Consider the following 18,449-nt stretch of genomic DNA (forward strand, 5'->3'; position numbering starts at 1 on the left):
CTCCACAGTGTAACTGAGGTAGACTGCATTTTATAGGCCCAAAGTGACATAGCAAGTATGTGGCAGAGATGGGATTTGAGTCTGTATCTGTGATTCTTTTTCCTATATGTCACTTCATAAGCTTTCTGATATCTTTGGGTTGTGAACAAGCTCCAGTGTGCAGGCACTATGGGGTTAGGAGGGTAGGAGACTTTTTGGACTTTGTTTTTGGGATTGAGCCACAGCACTTTCCTCCACATAAAACAGCTGTTCTTGCTTTCAAGGACTGAGCCTCCTCTGTGTGTATATATATATTTCTATATCTGTATATCTATATATCTATATATCTATATATCTGTATATCTATATATCATCTATATATCATCTATCTGTATATCTATATCTGTATCATCTATATATCTGTCTTACCTAGGCGCTTTCAATATGTCTGATTGATCTCTGTGTCCTTGGATCCCAGCACAGGACATGTCATATATTAACTGCTCTATAAATGCTGGTTGGGCAAATGAATGACTAAATTCTTCTTAATAAAGACTTCTAGAACTCCTAATGTCTTCACCACTCCCTTCTGTCTTCTTTTTTGTGGTACTATGATACTCTAATAGGAGATTTTGTTCTTGAGAACTTTTTTTTTTGGCCTAAGTTCTCTTGGAGTTGATTAGGAGCCAGGAGATTCTTAAAGAGGGCCATGAGTTTGACTTATTCTCTTATATTCTTTGTTCCCAAGCCTACCCTTTCACTGCCCAAAGCTGAGGAGCATTCATAAGAAACACATGGTGAGCCCTCAACTTTTTAACCAAGTTTATTGAAATTGATGTTCCATTTTGGAAATGGAATCCAGGAGGTTTTTCTGCTGTTGAAGGCTTGACTGGGTTTGTGTTTCCCAGGCTCTTAGGAAGCCATGCATAGGGATGGCAGTATGCAGAACAACTGAGAGGGAAATCAAAGTTGATTCTTGTTCATGGGGATTGTAAGGGAGAGAGATTTCCTTAGTACTTGAAGCCATAATGGAGAGAAGGAAGATTAGGTTCATTTAGTATAGGCATCAGCAAACTCTGACCCCCTTCCTGTTTTTCACACAGTTTGTAAACTAAGAATGGCTTTTATATTTTTAAATAGTTGGTGTGGGGGTAGGAGAAGTCCAAAGAAGAATTTTGTGACATGTGAAATTTATATGAAAGTCAGATTTCAGTGTTCATAAATAAAGTTTTATTGGCACAGAGCCACTCTAACTCACATATTTTCACACAAGAATAGCAGAGTTGAATAGTTGTAACAGATTGGATGGCCCACCAAGCCTAAAATATTTACTGTCTGGTTCTTTACAGAAAAAAATTCGCTTAGTCCCTGGTCAAACATATCAGTTTTTGTTTGTTTGTTTGTTTTTAAATATATCTTTATTGATTTCAGAGAGAAGAAAGGAGAGGGAGAGAGAGAGATGGAAACATCAATGATGAGAGAGTCATTGATCAGCTGCAGCCCACAACCTTGGCATGTGCCATGACCAGGAATCGAACCCCGATCTCCTGGATCCTAGGTCTATGCTCAACCGCTGAGCCACGCCTGGCTAGGCAAACATATCAGTTTTTTAAAACAGATTTATTGAGATATAATTTACATACCATGTAGTTTATCCATTGAAAGTGTACAGTAGTTATTAGTATATTCACAGGTATGTGTATTGCCACAGTTAATTTTAAAGCATTTTTGTCACCTCAAAAAGAAACTACATACACATTAGCTATTATACTCCTATCTTCCTTTTCCCCTTAGCCTTAAGCAACTAAGGGGGAGAAGGAGAATGTGAGAGAGACACATTGATTGATTGCCTTCCTCATGTGCCCCCCTGGGAGTGGGGCGCAGACTTGCAACCAGGGTATGTTCCCTTGACAGGAAATCGAACCCAAGACCCTTCTGTGCACAGGTCGACACTCTAACCACTGATCCACACTGACCAGGGCCAATTTGTACTTCTTAATTCCTTCACTCTTTTCACCTAGTCTCGCAAATGCCCTCTCTTCTGGCAACCATCAGTCTCTATATCTGTGAGTCTTTTTCAGTTTTGTTTGCTCATTTATTTTATTCTGAGATTCCATATATAAGTGAAATCATATGGTATTTGTCTTTCTCTGACTGGCTTATTTCTAGGTCCATCCATGCTGTCACAAATAGTAAGATTTTATTCTTTTTTATGGCCAGGTAATATTCCATTGTATCCAGGGTGGGGCAAAAGTAGTTATACAGTTGTTTGTATGGAAAGTAATACAATAATTAATAAATAACAATACAAGAATAAACTCTGTTTCATGTACTCACAACTGTAAACCTACTTTTGCCCCACCCTGTATAGGTACCACAGCTTTTTTATCCACTTGTCTATTGATGGGCACTTGAGTTGCTTTCATATCTTGGATATTGTAAATAACACTGCATTGAAACATAGGGGAGCATATATTTTTTTGAATTAGCATTTTTAGTTTCTTCAGATATATATCCAGAAATGTAGTAACTGGGTCATCAGGCAGTTCCATTTTAAAAATTTTGAGGACCCTTCGTACTGTTTTCCATAGTGGCTGCACCAGTCTGCATTCCCAACAGTTCATGAGAGTTCCCTTTTGTCCACATCCTCACCAACACTTGTTTGTTGATTTATTGATGATAGCCATTCAATAGGTACGAGGCAATATCTCACTGTAGTCTTAATTTGCATTTCTCTGATGATTAGTGACGTTGACATCTTTTCATATGTCTATTGGCCGTCCATATGTCCTTTTTGGAAAAGTATCTATTCCGGGCTTCTTGACCATTTTTATATCTTCTTTAATGTTTTATTCATATCTTTTTAAAACTTTAATTGGCCATTCATCTTTTTACTATTGTGTTGTTAAAATTCTTTATATATTCTAGATACAAGTCCCTTATCAGATATATATCATTTGCAAATGTTTTCTCCCATTCTGTAGGTTAACTTTTCATTTTCTTGATAGTGTCTTTTGAAGCACAAAAATTTTCACTTTTGATAAAGTTTAGTTTATCAATTTTTTGTTATTGTTGCTGCTCATGCTTTTGATGTCATATCTAGAATCTGTTGTCAAATCCATGATTATGACAGTTTACTCTTTTGTTTCTTTTCTAAGCATTTTAAAGACATCTGAAGCTTAATCTTCCCTCAAATGGATCCTAAATATCACCTCATCCAAAACCCACTTTACCCATAGCCTTCCCCATCTCAGTTGAAGGCAACTCATTGTTTCAGTTGCTTGGGCCAAAAAACTCTTTGAATCATCTATAGTTCCTCTTACACCTTAAATCCATTGGTAAATATGGTGGGTTCTACCCTCAAAATATGTCCACAACCTAATAATTTCTCACTGCTCTCCACTGCAAGCTCGGAGGCTCAGTAGCCTCCTAACAAATTGCCGTGTCTACAAAGTAAGTCAGATCATTTCACTCCTCTTCTCAAAACTCTGTAATAGCTCAATTTTTCATTTAGTGTGAAAGCCAAACTTACTACAAGAGTCAGCAAGGCCCTATGTGATCTGGCCCCTACTTACCATTATGTTCTCCTCTTCTTCATCTATCTCCCTTGCCACTCTTGCCACACTTCTTACTGTTCCTCAAACACTCTTGTTGTGCCTGTCTTAGGGCCTTGGTTCTAGGTCTTACCTCTGCTGCTTGGAATACCACCCCCCCCGGATATCCACTTTGATAACTCCTTCATATTCCCAAATACTTTGCTTTTGCTTTTCTCATATTTTGCCTTATCAGTAAGACCTTTCTCAGATTTCATTAATAATGAAATCTGCAACTTTACCTCACTCCTGGCATCCAGAACCTCATTATGCATCACTTATTTTCATTTGTTTATTTTTAATTTTTAAGGACTTACCACCTTTTGGGTTCTATCATTTAATCATGTATTTTATTGTTTATTGTCTATAAGGTCTCTAAGGAGAAGGATATGCTTTGTTCACTTAAATCCCTGGTACCTAGAACAATGCCTGTTCAGTGTTAGTACCCAATAAATATTGTTGAGTGAATGAATACATCTATTTTAAAAGGAACAGATTTATTTTTTCATGTGAATTCAAATTACTGTCTGGGGTCACTTACTAGCTTAAGAACTTTCTTTAGTATATTTTTAAAGTTGTGTCAGCTAGCAATGAATTTTCTCAGTTTTTGTTTATGTGGAAATGTCTGTTTTGCCTTCACTTTAAAAAGATAAGATTTTTGGTTGACAGTTTTCTCTCTCAGCACTTTGAACATGTCATGCCACTGCCTTCTGGCATTTATTGTTTTTGATAAGAAGTTAACTGTTAATTTTATTGTGCTTCCCTTGTATGGGACAAATCATTTTTATCTTGCTGATTTCAAGATTTTCTCCTTGCCTTTGGCTTTCAGTATTTTTCTATGATGTGTCTATTTGCGGATCTCTTTGCATTTATCCTACTTGGAGTTTGTTTAGCTTTCTGAAAGGTCAGATTAATGTTTTTCAATACATTTGGAGATTTTCCAACTATTACTTTTTTGAATATGTTTTCTGCTCCTTTCTCTTTAGCTTCTCCTTTCAATACTCCCATTATATATATGTAGGTGAGCTTAATGGTGTTCCACATTTATCTGAAACTTCATTTTTTTTCATTCTTTTTTCCTCTCTACTTTTTGGATTGTGTAATTTCTATTGCTCTCTCTTAAAGTTTTGTAAGTCTTTTTTTTTTTTGCTGGTTCAGAGCTACTGTTGTACCCCTCTCCTGAAATTTTCATTTCACTGTATTTTTTAACTCCACAACATCCACTTGGGTTTTTTTTTTTTATTTTTAAAATATCTTTATTGATTTCAGAGAGAGGAAAGGAGAGGGAGAGAGAGAGAGAGAGAAACATCAATGGGAGAGTCATTGATCGGCTGCAGCCCGCAACCCATGCATGTGTCCTGACTGGGAATCGAACCCTAATCGCCTGGATCCTAGGTTGACGCTCAACTGCTGAGCCACGCCTGGCCGGACCCATTTGGGTTTTTAAAAAATAATTTATATTTATTGATATTCTTTATTTGATGTGACATTGTTATCACACGTTCCTTTAGTCTTTTAAAAATCGTGATTTCCTTTTTATATTTATAATGGCTATTTATAATGCCTACTTTGGAACATTTATAATGGCTACTTTGAAGTCTTTTTTGTTAAATCTGAAATTTGGTTGCTTTCACACTTTCTGTTGCCTGCTTTTTCTGTGGTGTATGGGTCATACTTTCCTGTTAATTTGCACGTCTCATTTTCTTTTGTTGGAAACTGGACATATTTAATAATATATTGTAGCCACTCTGGGTACTGGTCCAACCCCTCTGGGGCTTGTAATGATTTGCTTGTTTATTTGTTTGGTGGGTTATTTTAGTGGTCTTTTCCTACTACCCCCACATAGTGTGAAGCCTCTAATGTTGCTTCTTAGAGGGCGCAGCCTTGGATATGCCCACAGTCACCTTTGAATGACAGTGGTTTTTGCAGGGCATTCTTAGACTGTCTCTTTCCAGGACCACACCCAGCTTGTAAGCTTCATTAGTTGCCCTCTGAGTACTTTATTGTTTTTCAACAGTGCCGTGGGGCATAAATTTGCTCCACAAACTGAATCAATCATGTTAGGGTTCCTTTGAAAGAATGGTTCCTGACATCCATGTTTGAGATTTGCCAGCTGTCTTTTTCCCTGTTCTCACCAGAAAATTCTCCAACCTGCATTTTAGCCTATACCTCCAATTAGTCCATCAATCTTCTGCCAAATCCTTTCACTACAACTTTCACTGTTTTTGAAAGCATCCTTAGTCTTGAACTTCTTGACACTTTGTGGCAAATAAAATTATTTCCTTTGGGAAGAGATTCAAAGCTGTCTGTTTTACAGGCAAAATTTCTGAGCTGTGGTTTTGGAGCTGGAGGTGGGGACAACGATGATCTTCCTTTTGAGTGACACTCTCACTTTAGTTGCTGAGCACTCTTGTGAAGAGGTGGCAGTGGCCTCAGATCTTCTTGACTTGCTTCTCCCAGAGTATAATTGCTTTTTTATAAGCAAGGGCAATGGCAAACAGGGCCCACGCTCGTTCTGTGAGTGGGAGATAGGTGGAAGAAAGGAGGCCTACTTCTTGGCTGGACTCATCTAGAACTTAGCCTTAGCAACAGGTAACTGGAGGCAAGATGAGAAATGTTTTGCAGGCAGATAGCCTCCAATTGGGAACTTGGTGGAAAGGGAGCCCTGTGTTTTTGGCTGCACGAGTCTGGTGTGGAATTTCTGTCTTACTGATTTGGAAGAAGGAGGGAGAGAGAGTAGGTGATAGTTCAAATACTACAGACTCTGACTGTTCTTACTGAATTTTAGTAAATCTTCTTGAGCAGATGTTTCTTCATTTGCTGTGTGCCCTTAGAACCATTTTCATAAACTTTATTTATTTTTAAATAGATTTTTATTGATTTTTAGGGAGAGAAGAAGGGAGAGAGAGAGAAAGAGAGATTGACTGCCTCTCACACGCTGAGAGGGATCCAGCCTGCAACCTGGGCATGTGCCCTGACCAGGAATCAAACCAGTGACCTTTCTGTGCATGGGGATTTTGCTCAACTAACTGACCCATACTGGCCAGGGCCCATTTCCACAGACTTTAAATGGTTGCTTTAAAAAATAATTTTTCCCAGTTTCACTAAATAGTGGGTCCATGGAGCTTCTCACACAGTCAAGCTAGAAGTCTACTCCAACTCATCATTTTTAAAAACGCCCTTACCGGAAATGCATTCTGTCTAGTGCTTTGTATTTATCCTATGTAAATGTGGCAGTATTGACCTCAAATTAAGAAGATAATCCCTTCTTTCTCTGGAAGTATTATCTATTTCTATGTTTTTCTTTTTTTGCAACTAAAAAATAAATTGGTTTATTGAGGGCAAGAGGATGCAAGCAATATAAAAATCAAAAGCTTATCTGGCTTTAATTGGCTTTTCTTTCTCTTGTCAAATGGGGGTGGAATTTTATTTGTACCTTTTCTAAGTGTCCCAATCTGTTTGTGAAATCCTTATACAGGGGGAAGCTATGGGGGCGGAGCAATTCCTTAAGTTGACCCATTCAGAAAACTCTTATCAGGCAAGGAGTAATTGCTCAGTGCTGCCTACTTCTTTCCCTTCTGCTTCATGTGTACTGTAAAATAGACATTGCATGCAATGGTGAGCCCAGCAATTAGCGAAAAGAAGCTCTGGAAGCCTACTCTGCCATCTCAGCACTGGTCTGAAGGTCCTTCAGTGTTTTGTCCACAGCTAGAGGATCTTTTTGATTTTCTAAAACCCCAAAGAACTTCTTTTCCATGAATACTCTTCAGGCCCTCCTTTATTAAATAGCTTTAGCCCTAGCAAATCTGTGAAATATGAACATCATGGTTTCCATGGTGTTTCCCATTTGAGACAGAATTTTGGTGAGGTCTTAGCCAGAGGCAAGGCTGGAATCGGTGGGCTGGCTGGGACAGGCAGCCAGTGAGCTAGGTGCCTCTTGGTGGGCACCATAGTAGGTGGGGGTAGGGGGAGGTAGGAAGACCCTAGGTCTCTGTCTGCCTCAGCTCACCTCACTCCTTCTCCTTCTACCTCTCCCCCTCCCCTGCCTGGCTCCATGCTCGCACCCTTCTCACCAACCTCTTATCCTTCTTTTATAAGACAAAGAAAGATTCCCCAGCCAGTAGTAGTCCTTGGCTGGCTTGGGTACTTTGTTCCTGATAGTTTGCAAGACTGGAGATGTCAGAGTTTCCCAGACTTTGCCATTCTGACCAGGTACCTAGCAAGCTCCAAACTCAGATGATTCCTCTAGGATTTGACCTGTATTATGTGCTCAATGTCATAGTCTGAGGACGTCAAGGATGGTTCCATGACAAGGACTGAGCTTTTATCATCAACCTCAGAGGGATTCTCTGTATCTGTATATGTGCTGGGTGCTGAATACATAACGATAAGAGGAAAGGTGATGTTGCTACCTTGGAAGAAGTTCTTTTAGTGGTGGAAACAGCCATGTGAACAGATAAGGATACCATAGTAGAAGTGAATACTGTGATGGAGACACAGAAGAGGAAGACCTGAGCTTTACCCATATACTGAGTTGCTGACATGTAATCTGGGCCTGAAGAGATGACTAGGAGTGATCAGTTGAAGGAGAGGGAAAAGCATGTGCAAAGACATTAGACTGGTGAAGAGCCAGGTGCTTTCAGCAAATTTCAAGTAATTAATTAATTGAGGATGGGAGGAAGTGGCGGCTAATGTGGCAAAGAAGGCAGGTAGGGGCAGCCTGTAGAGGGTCTTTATAAGCTTGTGAAATTTCTATTTTAAATGGAGTTAAAGCTTTTAAAGTAAAAATCAGAGAGTAGAACAGAAAGATCGGTAGAGGTCAGTAGGTTACAGTACCTTGTCTTAATTATCTCTATTGCTGATCTCTTGGTACATGGCTTTTATATAGCAAACACTTAGGAAATATTTGTCCTCTACCTCCTCTATGGATTAGTTTCCTTCACATACAAGAGATCAGTATCGCTGTAATAGTGGGTTCCAGGATTATACATTCTTAGTATTTTTTAATTTCTCTTATAGTATATAAAATCTATTAATATTTAGGAAAACTTAATTTACATGTAGGAGAGCTTATTTTGTGCCAGGCACTATTCCAAGTTCTTTGGGTAAATTAGCTCATTTTTAATACCCTCAACATGAGGGTATTATGAAGTTTTATATTATGTACTGTTATCTCCATTTTACAAATGATGTGCATGATATACTGAAAGTAACTGGTGGAACCAGAATTCAAACCCAGGCAGCTTGGCTCGCGAACCAAACTCTGAACCTTCATGCTACACAGAATCCAAGCCAGTGTAACCCTCCAGCTCTAGCTGACTTTGTTTTAGACTGGCTGAATATTTGGGAATTTTTTTCTTCCTTCTGTGTAGTAAAAGAATATGCATTGATTAGCTGTTGTAAGCACTCTGCTGGGTGTTGTAGGGCAAGCTCAAGTGAGAGACATTCACTTAGTTATTTAATAACCATATGCCCTACTCTGTGCCAGGCCCTATGCTTGGAGGTCAGGTGAGTTTATGGAGCTAAATTAATTATTCATTTGGGTGTCCCAGAGAATATGCAAGATGCTGGGTAAAGAGATAAATGACAAATAAAGTGCTTCCCATATTTGAGTTGCTTAGGAAAAGTAAGAGGGGTATAATTAAATAGTAGTTATAGTATGATGGGATAAGTATTGCCATAGATGTATACCTGAAATAGAACAAATAGGATAGCACAGTTTACTTCTCTGGGAGAGGTCTGCAAAACTTCACAGAGCTAGTGACTTTTTCTTTAGCAGGTAAAGAGACAGAGAAAACATTTAAAATGGAGCACTTTGTGTAAAAGTTTAGAGGTATAAGTGCGCATAGTTTGTTCAAGCCACTCTGAAGTGGCTTGATGTGTCCAGAGCAAACATTGGCAGACTTTTTCTATAAAGAGCCAGACAGTCAATAGTTAGTCTTTGCTGGCCATACACTCCCTGACAGAACAACTCAGCTCTGCCTTTGTAGCACAAAAGCAGCTATAGACTATATACAAATGAACAAGTGTTGCTGTATTCTAATAAAACTTTATTTATAAAAATAAGCAGTGAGCTGGATTTGGCCCACTGCTATAGTTTCCTGACCCCTGGTCTGGAGTGTAGGTATCTGGTAGGGAGGGAAAGTGACCAGGAAGTTGACTGAGAAGTTAGTTTATGGGTAAGATTGTTAAAGGCCTTGAATGCAAGGCCAAGAAGATAAGGCTTTATCCTGTAGGTGATGGGGAGCCATGAGATTTTAAGTAGTTGCTTTGGTATAGTTAGATTTGTACTTTACAAAGGTCATTCTGGTGATAGACTGGCAGAAGTGAGACTATACCAAGGTGAGAAATAACTGTCTTTTCCCTGCCCTTAAGCGATAGCTTCTGATCTCACTGGAGACAGATTAACCTCTGAGACATCCATGTCCCAGCGCTGTCTATAGATGACATTCAGAGCTGTTGTAGCTAAAATGTGTGTTCTTGCTAGATGTTCAAGAGGTGAATATGAGTCAGGAAACTTCTCAGGTCTGGGGTATATGTCTTATGGGTTCTAAATATTGCATGTGTGGGGAAGTGGGAGTGGAAGTGGTGAGGTTTGATTTGGGATACATGGAAGGTGAGCAGTGGAAAACAAAGTGGGGAAGGGGAGGGAGGAGTAATTGGTTCTAAGAACCCAAGAGACCTGCCCAGATTCCTGTACCCAAAGATATGTTGCTTCTGGCTTTACATCAGTGAATTCTGTTCACTGATGGAGCTGGCTGGGCCTATTTTGTGGAGACTCTAGAGAGATGTCTCCCCTCTTCTCTGCTGTTACCCACACTTCACTACTGCTTAACACTTGGGATGGGATTGAATGCTTTGTGCCATCACCAGGAAGATCACTTTTCTGAGCTCACAGAGCTAAATATACCTAGTGACAGCTGGTCCCTTGGCTCTTCAGAAAGCTATTAAGCTGAAGCTCTAGCCAATGCTGCATTCCCCATGGTAAGGCAAGGCTTTTAGGGAGCCTCCTTAGACCTCCCTGAGAGAAGAGACGCTTGTTCTGAATCTGAAATAGTAAATCCTTGTGGAGCCAAAAGTTGCCTCTTTTGTTTTGTTTTGTTTTTGCTTTTTGTTGCCTTTAAACTTTGTCTTAAATCAGACTTTAACTATTAGCTGGATGTAGGACAGTGTTCAGAGTAATATGGTGGTAATGCCCACCTCAGGTATACTGAACATCGGAGTTCTAGTTCAGCACACATTCTGTATGCTATGTTTATGGCTGGGTAACTGGGACCTTCTATCAGAGGTGTATAGCTTGGTAAGGGAGGTAGACAAGTAACAAGACTAACAAGGCTATACACAGGGGCTGTGAGAACACAGAAGAGTCACCTTTGATCAAGAAGCTTTTTCTCTTACTTTCATATCCTTATCTCACCCTTCTACAATAATAATCACAACTAACATTCTTGTTGTGCTTTTAAACTTACAGAGTACTTTTGTGTACATGAGGAGTAACAAGCTCTGTGCCTCTGAGGGGCTTGTAGAAGGGGACAGCTGCTGCTAGCTCTGGCCAACTGTCACCAGGAAGATATGTGAACACAGGAGTGGTGCCAAGGGAAAGGGTCTTGAAGCCCTCATTATCTCAATACCAACTAACTCCCCCACATCCAATCTGCCCCAAATTACAGCATATATATAATATTTTTTGATATGGACAATTGATTTTTTTCCTTAATTTTAAGTAAAATGTGAGTAAAAACATCTTCATAAAACATTGCATTTTAAAATTAATTTGTAATGAACAATCTATATAAAAACAATGTGTTTGCTATGCAAACACAACTTCATGACAAGTCCGTTAGCCACCACCCTCCCTTCTAATCAAATTGCTGCCCATAAGCCTTTCCTGTAAAAAATTCTAAAGTTGTCACAGGAGCTCAGTGCTCTTAGATATTTTTATTTTTATTTTGTTTTTTAAATGATAGTCCAAAAAGCAGGACTTTTTTTTGGTAAAGTTTTTGATTTTTAAATAGGTTCAATTTATAAAATACTCTGCAGGCCATTAAAAAATACATGCAAAGGCAGTTTATGACTTCTGTAAACAGGTTCCATTTAACCCTTCTCACACTCAGATGACAAGGATAGTTAGCTCTCATTTTGAGGGGAAAACAGGCCCAGAGAGGCTAAATAGCTTCCCCCAAGTCACACAGGAAGTAAGGGGTCTGTTTCTGTAGGTTCTGAACTCTATATTTATAGTACATTGCCTTTCCTATTCTTAAGTCTTGATTGTTGCAGCATCACTTTGTTCTCTAAAGAGGTTCCATTCAGGATCAGACCCTTCCTTCAGGTAGAGTTTCCATCAGCCCGTACTCTGCATTTGGCACCCTCTTCCTGCTGGCCTTGTTTTATGACCCCACACTCCTTTGCATGCTTTGTAGCACCAATAGAGCCTATATGCAGACCCCTGTGCAGATCCTCCTTGCACTTTCTTCCCATGAGCCTCTCTGCTCTCCATATACCTTAGTGTTCAGACTTAGCTATAAACAGTAGTCTGTTTCTTTTTGGTTCTCTATGAGCAGCTAGTATGTCTCAGATGATTCTTGGAGTTAGCTGGTAATGGCAGAAAATACCATTCCTTGGAGATTTTGGCCTTTCTGCTCCTAAGGCCTGCATATGATATATGTTTCTTTATCTTAGATTAAGAGGGTCTGGGTTAGAGCCTAAGAGGACAAAAGAAGGGTATACCTTAAAGGACCTGGTGAATCAAAACTAAAAATTTTGAGGATTACAGATTTGATCTCTTTAAAATATATGCTAAACCTGACAAATTCTCATTACCCTCACACTACTGCCTTGTTTCAAGCCACCACTGGCTCATACCTAGATTATTGTAATCGCCACCTGACTGGTTTGCCTGCGACTGCCCTTGCCCTCCTATTGTCTGCTTTTCAGCACAGCATTCAGATAAATCATTTAAAAAATGTAAATGTGGTCTTATTGCACCACTATTCAAATTCTTCCAACAGCTTCCATCTCAGAGTGAAAGTCAAAGCCCTTATATGGCCTACAGGGGCCTTTGTGATCTGGACCCCTGTTGCTTCCCTGAGTTTCTCTCCTATAGTCACAACCTATTTTCATTTCTCTTCGGCCACACTGGTCTCCTGGCTATTCATTGAACATACCAAGTATCCCCTTGTCTCTAGGCCTTTGCATTTGCCATTCCTATTCTTGGGAAACTCTTCTTCCAGTTATTTGGCCTGCTTTTCTCCAACATCTCATTCAGATATTTGCTTAAAAGTCACCTTCTTAATGAGACCTTCCTTGACTCCTCTAATTAAAATCACAAACCACTAATACCACTACTCTTGGCATTCCCTATTCTTTTTTCCTGCTTTAGAGAAATTATTTTCTCTTTCACCCAAATAGGATGTTAGTGTTACTGGTCCAAAGTTCATGTGCTCAGTGCTTCAAAAGGCCAAAATTCAAAGTGTCAGAGCTTGGAGTAAGGAGAAGTTTGTTGATTGAGAATGCACCATTGAGAAGATAGGAGTCCTAATCCTCAAATCCATCTTAAGAAAGTACAGAGTTCAGGCTTCTTTTATATCAAGAGAAGGGAAAATGGGAGGGGTTGTTTTTGTAAAAAGTCAAGGCCCAAGCAGAATTCCTCTAATGATTAGTATGCCTGAAGCAGGAACTATTAGCCTGAAGGCCTTGGGAGCAAAAGCAGGCTTGAACAAGCTGGAGTCAGAGAGAGAGTGAGCATTTCACTCTTATATTAGCTCAATGAAGACAAAAATTTGTATGTGATATTTACTACTTACTGCATTTCTAATGCCTTGAACTATGCCTGGCAAATATAAAAATCTTATATTTGTTGAATAAATGAATGAATTTATGTCCCCAACTGGCTGTCTCAGACTGCCTGTGACTGTGTCTTCCCTGAGAAGTCTCAGTGTCTGTGTTTAAGGTCTAGTGATGCCATCACTTAGGGCCCCAGTGAGAGCAATTAGACTCTCAATAAAATTAACAAAATTGAAATTGAAGAGCCATGGAAGGAGAGGGTCCAGACATTAGAAAAAAAAATTTTTTTAAAGTATAAAGTAAAATAAAAAATATAATAAAATAGTCAAGTGCTAGCACAAAAATAGGAATATGGTTTAGTAAAAAAAATGGAGAACCTAGAAATATATCCCACTATGTATAAGGACTTTATTATTATCATTATTATTTTAAATATGTTTGTTATTGATTTCAGAGAGAGGAAGGGAGAGAGAGATAGAAACATCAATGATGAGAGAGTCATTGATTGGCTGCCTCCTGCACTGGGGATCAAACGCAAGACCCAGGCATGTGCCCTGAATGGGAATCAAACTGTGAACTCCTGGTTCTTGGGTCGACGCTCAACCACTTAGCCATACTAGCTGGGCAGGACTTAATTTATTATTAAGTCATGTTTTCCCAAAAGGAATGAAAGATAGATAACTTAATGAATGGGGTTATAATAACTGGGTAGTAACTTGGGGGAAAAGTGTTAAGGTTCACAACTTATAGTATATAGTAAATTGAATGTCAAATGGCCTAAAAGCTGACTGTTAAAAAGTCAAAAGTACTTTACTCAGTTTATTTTTCTAAGAATTGACAAAAATCTCCTTGCTCTGGGATGTTCATCATGTCACCTACTTAATCTTTATTAAAAAGTAGATTCAACAATTTTAAATGAGAGTTAGGGAGCTGAAGAGCCCTCCCACGTCAGAGGGACTTGAATTTAGTTGTGGCCAGAGGGCACAAAGAACTGTTGAACCTATGTATGTGAGCACCACTTTCACAGTCTTTCACGGTCTCATCTAACCAGAGGTCTTGACTTCCCTACATCATTCTAGCCCCCATGGGGGTATAGCTGACCATACCTATACCCCAGGCGGTAGAATATATTAGTGCCGCTCTCTAACATGTAGCCATTTAAATCTAAATTAATGTTTTAGAATTTTCAGTTCTTTAGTCATACAAGCCACATTATGAGTGCTCAGTAGCCACATCATACCTACTGGCAACTGTTTGGACAGGACAGATACTGAACATGTCCATCATTGTAGAAAGTTTTTTTAGACAATGCTACATTATAGTTCTGTGTTCATAGCAGCCTGTACTCTGACTAGGTTGAGAATGCTCCAATGTGGACTCAGCTTCATTCCTGGGTCATTAAGCCCAGCTGTCTCAATGTCTGCAAAACACAGGGGAGGCAACCGCCCCTTGTTTATAGATCCAGGGAATCTGGGACCATACTGTCAATCATCTCTTCATTTAGTCAACAACATTTACTGACATTACTCTGGGTTAGACCCTTTCGTGGACCCTGGGATAAAGAAAGATGGATAGGAAGATATTTCCTGAAAATCCTACTAAAATGTGCTCTTTTGAGAGTAGTGATCAGAATTGCGCATTTTTTTGATGTTTGAGGCTCTGGAAAGCAGTGATCAGTGTTCAATATACATACTAATGGGGTTAGGGATCAGGCTGATTGAGTATCTGTGAAGTTAATTACCAGTTACATTTTTTAAATCTTTGACTTCTTTTATTTTTCTTCTTTCTTGTAAAAGTATATTATGAAAAGAAATCCATATAATTAAAAGACAGCATATGCAGTACAGGGGGGAAATTTGGACTATAAAACCAGGTATCTTGAGTTGGAATACTAACTCCATCACTTATCAGCTATAACCTTGAGCAAATGTTTCAGTTATCTAATGCTGTTTAACAAACTTCTCCAAAACTTAGTTGCTTAAAATAGCAACATTTATTTTGGCGTGTATTTGCAGTCTGGGCATCGTTCAGCAGGGACAGCTCATCTCTTTCCACTTGGCCATCAGGTGAAGTAACTCAAAAGCTGGGGGCTGAATCACCTGAAGCCTTAGTCACTACATGTCTGACTCCTGGTCTGGAAGTCTGTCAGTTGGGGTTGCTGACATCTCTCTCTATCTCTATATAGTCTTTCTGCAGGATCTCTCCAGCATGGGGGCTTCAGGGTGGCCAGGCTTCTTACATGTTGTCTCAGGACTCCCAAAAGGGAGAGAGCTCAGGTGTCCCAAAAGGGAGAGAGCCAGGTGGACTCCGTATTGACTTTTCTAACCTAGCCTTGGAAGTCACTCGACATTATTCTGTTAGAAGATGAATCTCTAATGTCAGCCCATACTCAAGGGGAGGTGATTTCACCTTTTGTGGGAAGATTGTCAGAGAATTGTGAACATAGTTTAAAACTATCACAGTAAATAATTTAACCTCTCTAAATAAACAATGTGATTTGGGGCCAGTTGTATTATGTTTGAGAATATTACTGTTTTCATTTGTAAAGTAGGTATGATAATTCATTAGTTGTGAGGATTAGATGAGAAAATACTGTAGAAGTTCTTGGAATATTGCTTAGTGTATAAATAAGTGCTCAAAAATTGTTAATTCTTCCTCCCTTTTCTTTCGTCTTCTGGCTTATTAAATTCCAGTTAACTATCATTTATTATCTTTCCATAATTAAAAATGAGGAAGAAATTTCTTATTCATATTTATTTGTTTTTTAAGTGAAACATATAATAAAGGAGAAAAGGCTGTCTAGTTGGCAACTAGGACACAGGCACATGGAAGGGTATAGGGGGTGTGCTATGGATAGCTCAATGACCTGTATGGAGATCTTGGTGGGTTGGCTCCCAGGTATCTCTTGTGACTTGTGCTTTTCCCTTGCAGTTTCTGAGGGAAGACCTCAATTACCATGACCCGACGGTGAAACACAGCACCTTCCATGGTGAGGATAAGCTCATCAGCGTGGAGGACCTATGGAAGGCATGGAAGTCCTCGGAAGGTAATAGGCAGCCTGGTTGACAATCCTAGTTGCTGGCAGATTTAGAGAAGAGAGAAGAAGATGGGCAGCAACTTGGCTTTAAAAGGACATGAATATAAAATGCTTAGTAAAGAGCAAATTATTGAAATGGTTCTGTATACAGTCACTGAATAAGAATGAATATAGTCACTGTGCTAGGACTGGGGGAAGGTGCTCCAAACAGAATTGGGGTTGTTCTTTACTAGAATTGTAATTAAATTCCATTCTATCCCTACCTTTCTCCTCACTACCCCCTTCCATTCCGTTTCTGCTCCTTCCTCTCCAGAGAGAGGGAGCTTGCTGGCCGTTGAGGCAGCCCCTTTCTTCTGTAGCTTTCCATTTGGTCCCAGCTCTGCTGAGTCCTAGATGATTCAAAGATTGGAAGTAAGATGGTCTCTCCCCTGAGTCTTCTCTTTCTAGGTTAAATAGCCCTAGTTCTTTGAAGAAAACTTTTCCTCAGCCTCCTCCTCATCTTGGTCTCCTGCCTGTGAACACTGTTGTTAATGTCTTTCTTAGATCATGGCTTCTAGAGTTTGATGCAGTCTCCTGGGTGTGGTTTGATCAGCACAGAGTTGAGCAGGACCATCAGCTTCTCAGTTCTGGACCCTGTGTATCTGTTAGTACAATCTGATTAGATACTGGGGCCTTCAGTAGTCACATTATTCTAATGACTCATGTTGAACTTATTAAATAAAAACTTTAGAACTTTTTCAAGTGTAAAACTACTAAACTATGACTACCATTTTTTCTGGAACATTTGCTTCAGAGTTCTGAGTGGAAGAGCATATCTAATTGTGTGAGACTTGACAGGGAAAGGAAAAACAGGGCTTTTGCCTTCTCTCTCTATCTGTGGCTAGAGTTTCCTTTGATACTAACAAGATAGGAAGCAGCCTCTTCTCTACTGTTAGGGTAGGTCTTGATACTAAGAAGGTTTAGTCATAAGTGGCCTCCAGGGTCCCTGGCTTTGCAGATGAGGAACCTCAGGCCTAGATTTATAAAGTTACTGTTTGTTGTCATGCATTTAATTAATAGTAGAGCCAGGACTTAGACCTGGACCTCTTTTCTCTAGGCCAGTGCTTTTCCATACCATCTTGGTTGAAAGCACTGGTCTGGTGATAGAGAAGGCCAGTTTTGGTAGGAATGAGACAGTTTCTATTTTTGTTTAAATTGTTACCTAGAAGTATAGAATTTAAGATTTGGAAGGGATCTTCTAAAATGAAGATGGGAAGTATTAAATTTGAAGCAGAAAGACTTAGATTCTAATCCTGGTACTAGGATGGGCAGGCTGATAGTTCTTGTTAACTGTGTGTTTTTATCAGTTTAGAAGAAACATAAGTTAGCTATATAGACAGCTTTCTGGAAATCTTTAGCAGCTGAGTTCCTGATGGGGGCTTTTGTTTTAATAGCTCCTTAGCAACTTAGGCTGTCTACTGATGAGAAATCCATCAGTGAAAATATCTTTGGAATTATACTAGCATTGCCAGGAAAAATCTTCTACTAGTATCATGTAATTTTAATTTACTTATTTTTCTGTACTAACATGAGGACATGGCGCCTGGATTTTAAGAGTGGGTTTCATAAGTTGAACTTAGAATGAAAGATGGCAGGGAGAGCATTCCTGGCTCACACAGAAGTAGCTGGGCAGGGAAAGTGATCAAGAAAGGGCAGAAACAGAGGGACTAAATCATAATACTAGAAAACAGCCCAAGACAATTTTCTAGTAAGAACTTTATTTCTGGACTTAGCAACTATTTGGAACACTTCTAAATGACAGGAAGATGGAAGACAATGAAGTGAGTTTTCACGAGTTGGTTCTGTTACTGATGAGCAGAGAAAAACATTTCAGCTGTAAACCAAAATTGCTTTAAAATTGTAATAAAGAATTAAAAGCATTTACTTGAGCAAAGGAAGCTGCAGCCTGGGAGACAGAGGTTCAGGTAGCAACCTAGATTGTGCTCCTCAGAGACAAAGGGGAGGCTGCCTTTTATTGTGAAAGTTACCTCCCCCCCCCCCCCCCCCCGCAGTTCCCA

At 39.4% G+C, this 18,449-nt stretch overlaps 1 protein-coding gene and 1 pseudogene across 2 annotated transcripts in view; one reads left to right on the top strand and one right to left on the bottom strand.

Annotated features, from left to right (window-relative positions):
• Window positions 1–18,449, top strand: part of LOC107544173 (stromal interaction molecule 1) — a 167,805-nt gene that overhangs the window by 105,014 nt on the left and 44,342 nt on the right. For both annotated transcript variants that reach the window (XM_087821702.1, XM_087821703.1), the window contains exon 3: window positions 16,287–16,401. In XM_087821702.1, the coding sequence (XP_087677828.1) occupies window positions 16,287–16,401 (115 nt within the window). The remainder of the gene's footprint in view (window positions 1–16,286; window positions 16,402–18,449) is intronic.
• On the bottom strand, window positions 7,136–7,425 carry LOC107541135 (protein S100-A10 pseudogene; annotated as a pseudogene).

The sequence above is a fragment of the Miniopterus natalensis genome, chromosome 11 (genome assembly GCF_054644295.1).
Source record: "Miniopterus natalensis isolate mMinNat1 chromosome 11, mMinNat1.hap1, whole genome shotgun sequence".
Lineage (NCBI taxonomy): Eukaryota > Metazoa > Chordata > Mammalia > Chiroptera > Miniopteridae > Miniopterus > Miniopterus natalensis.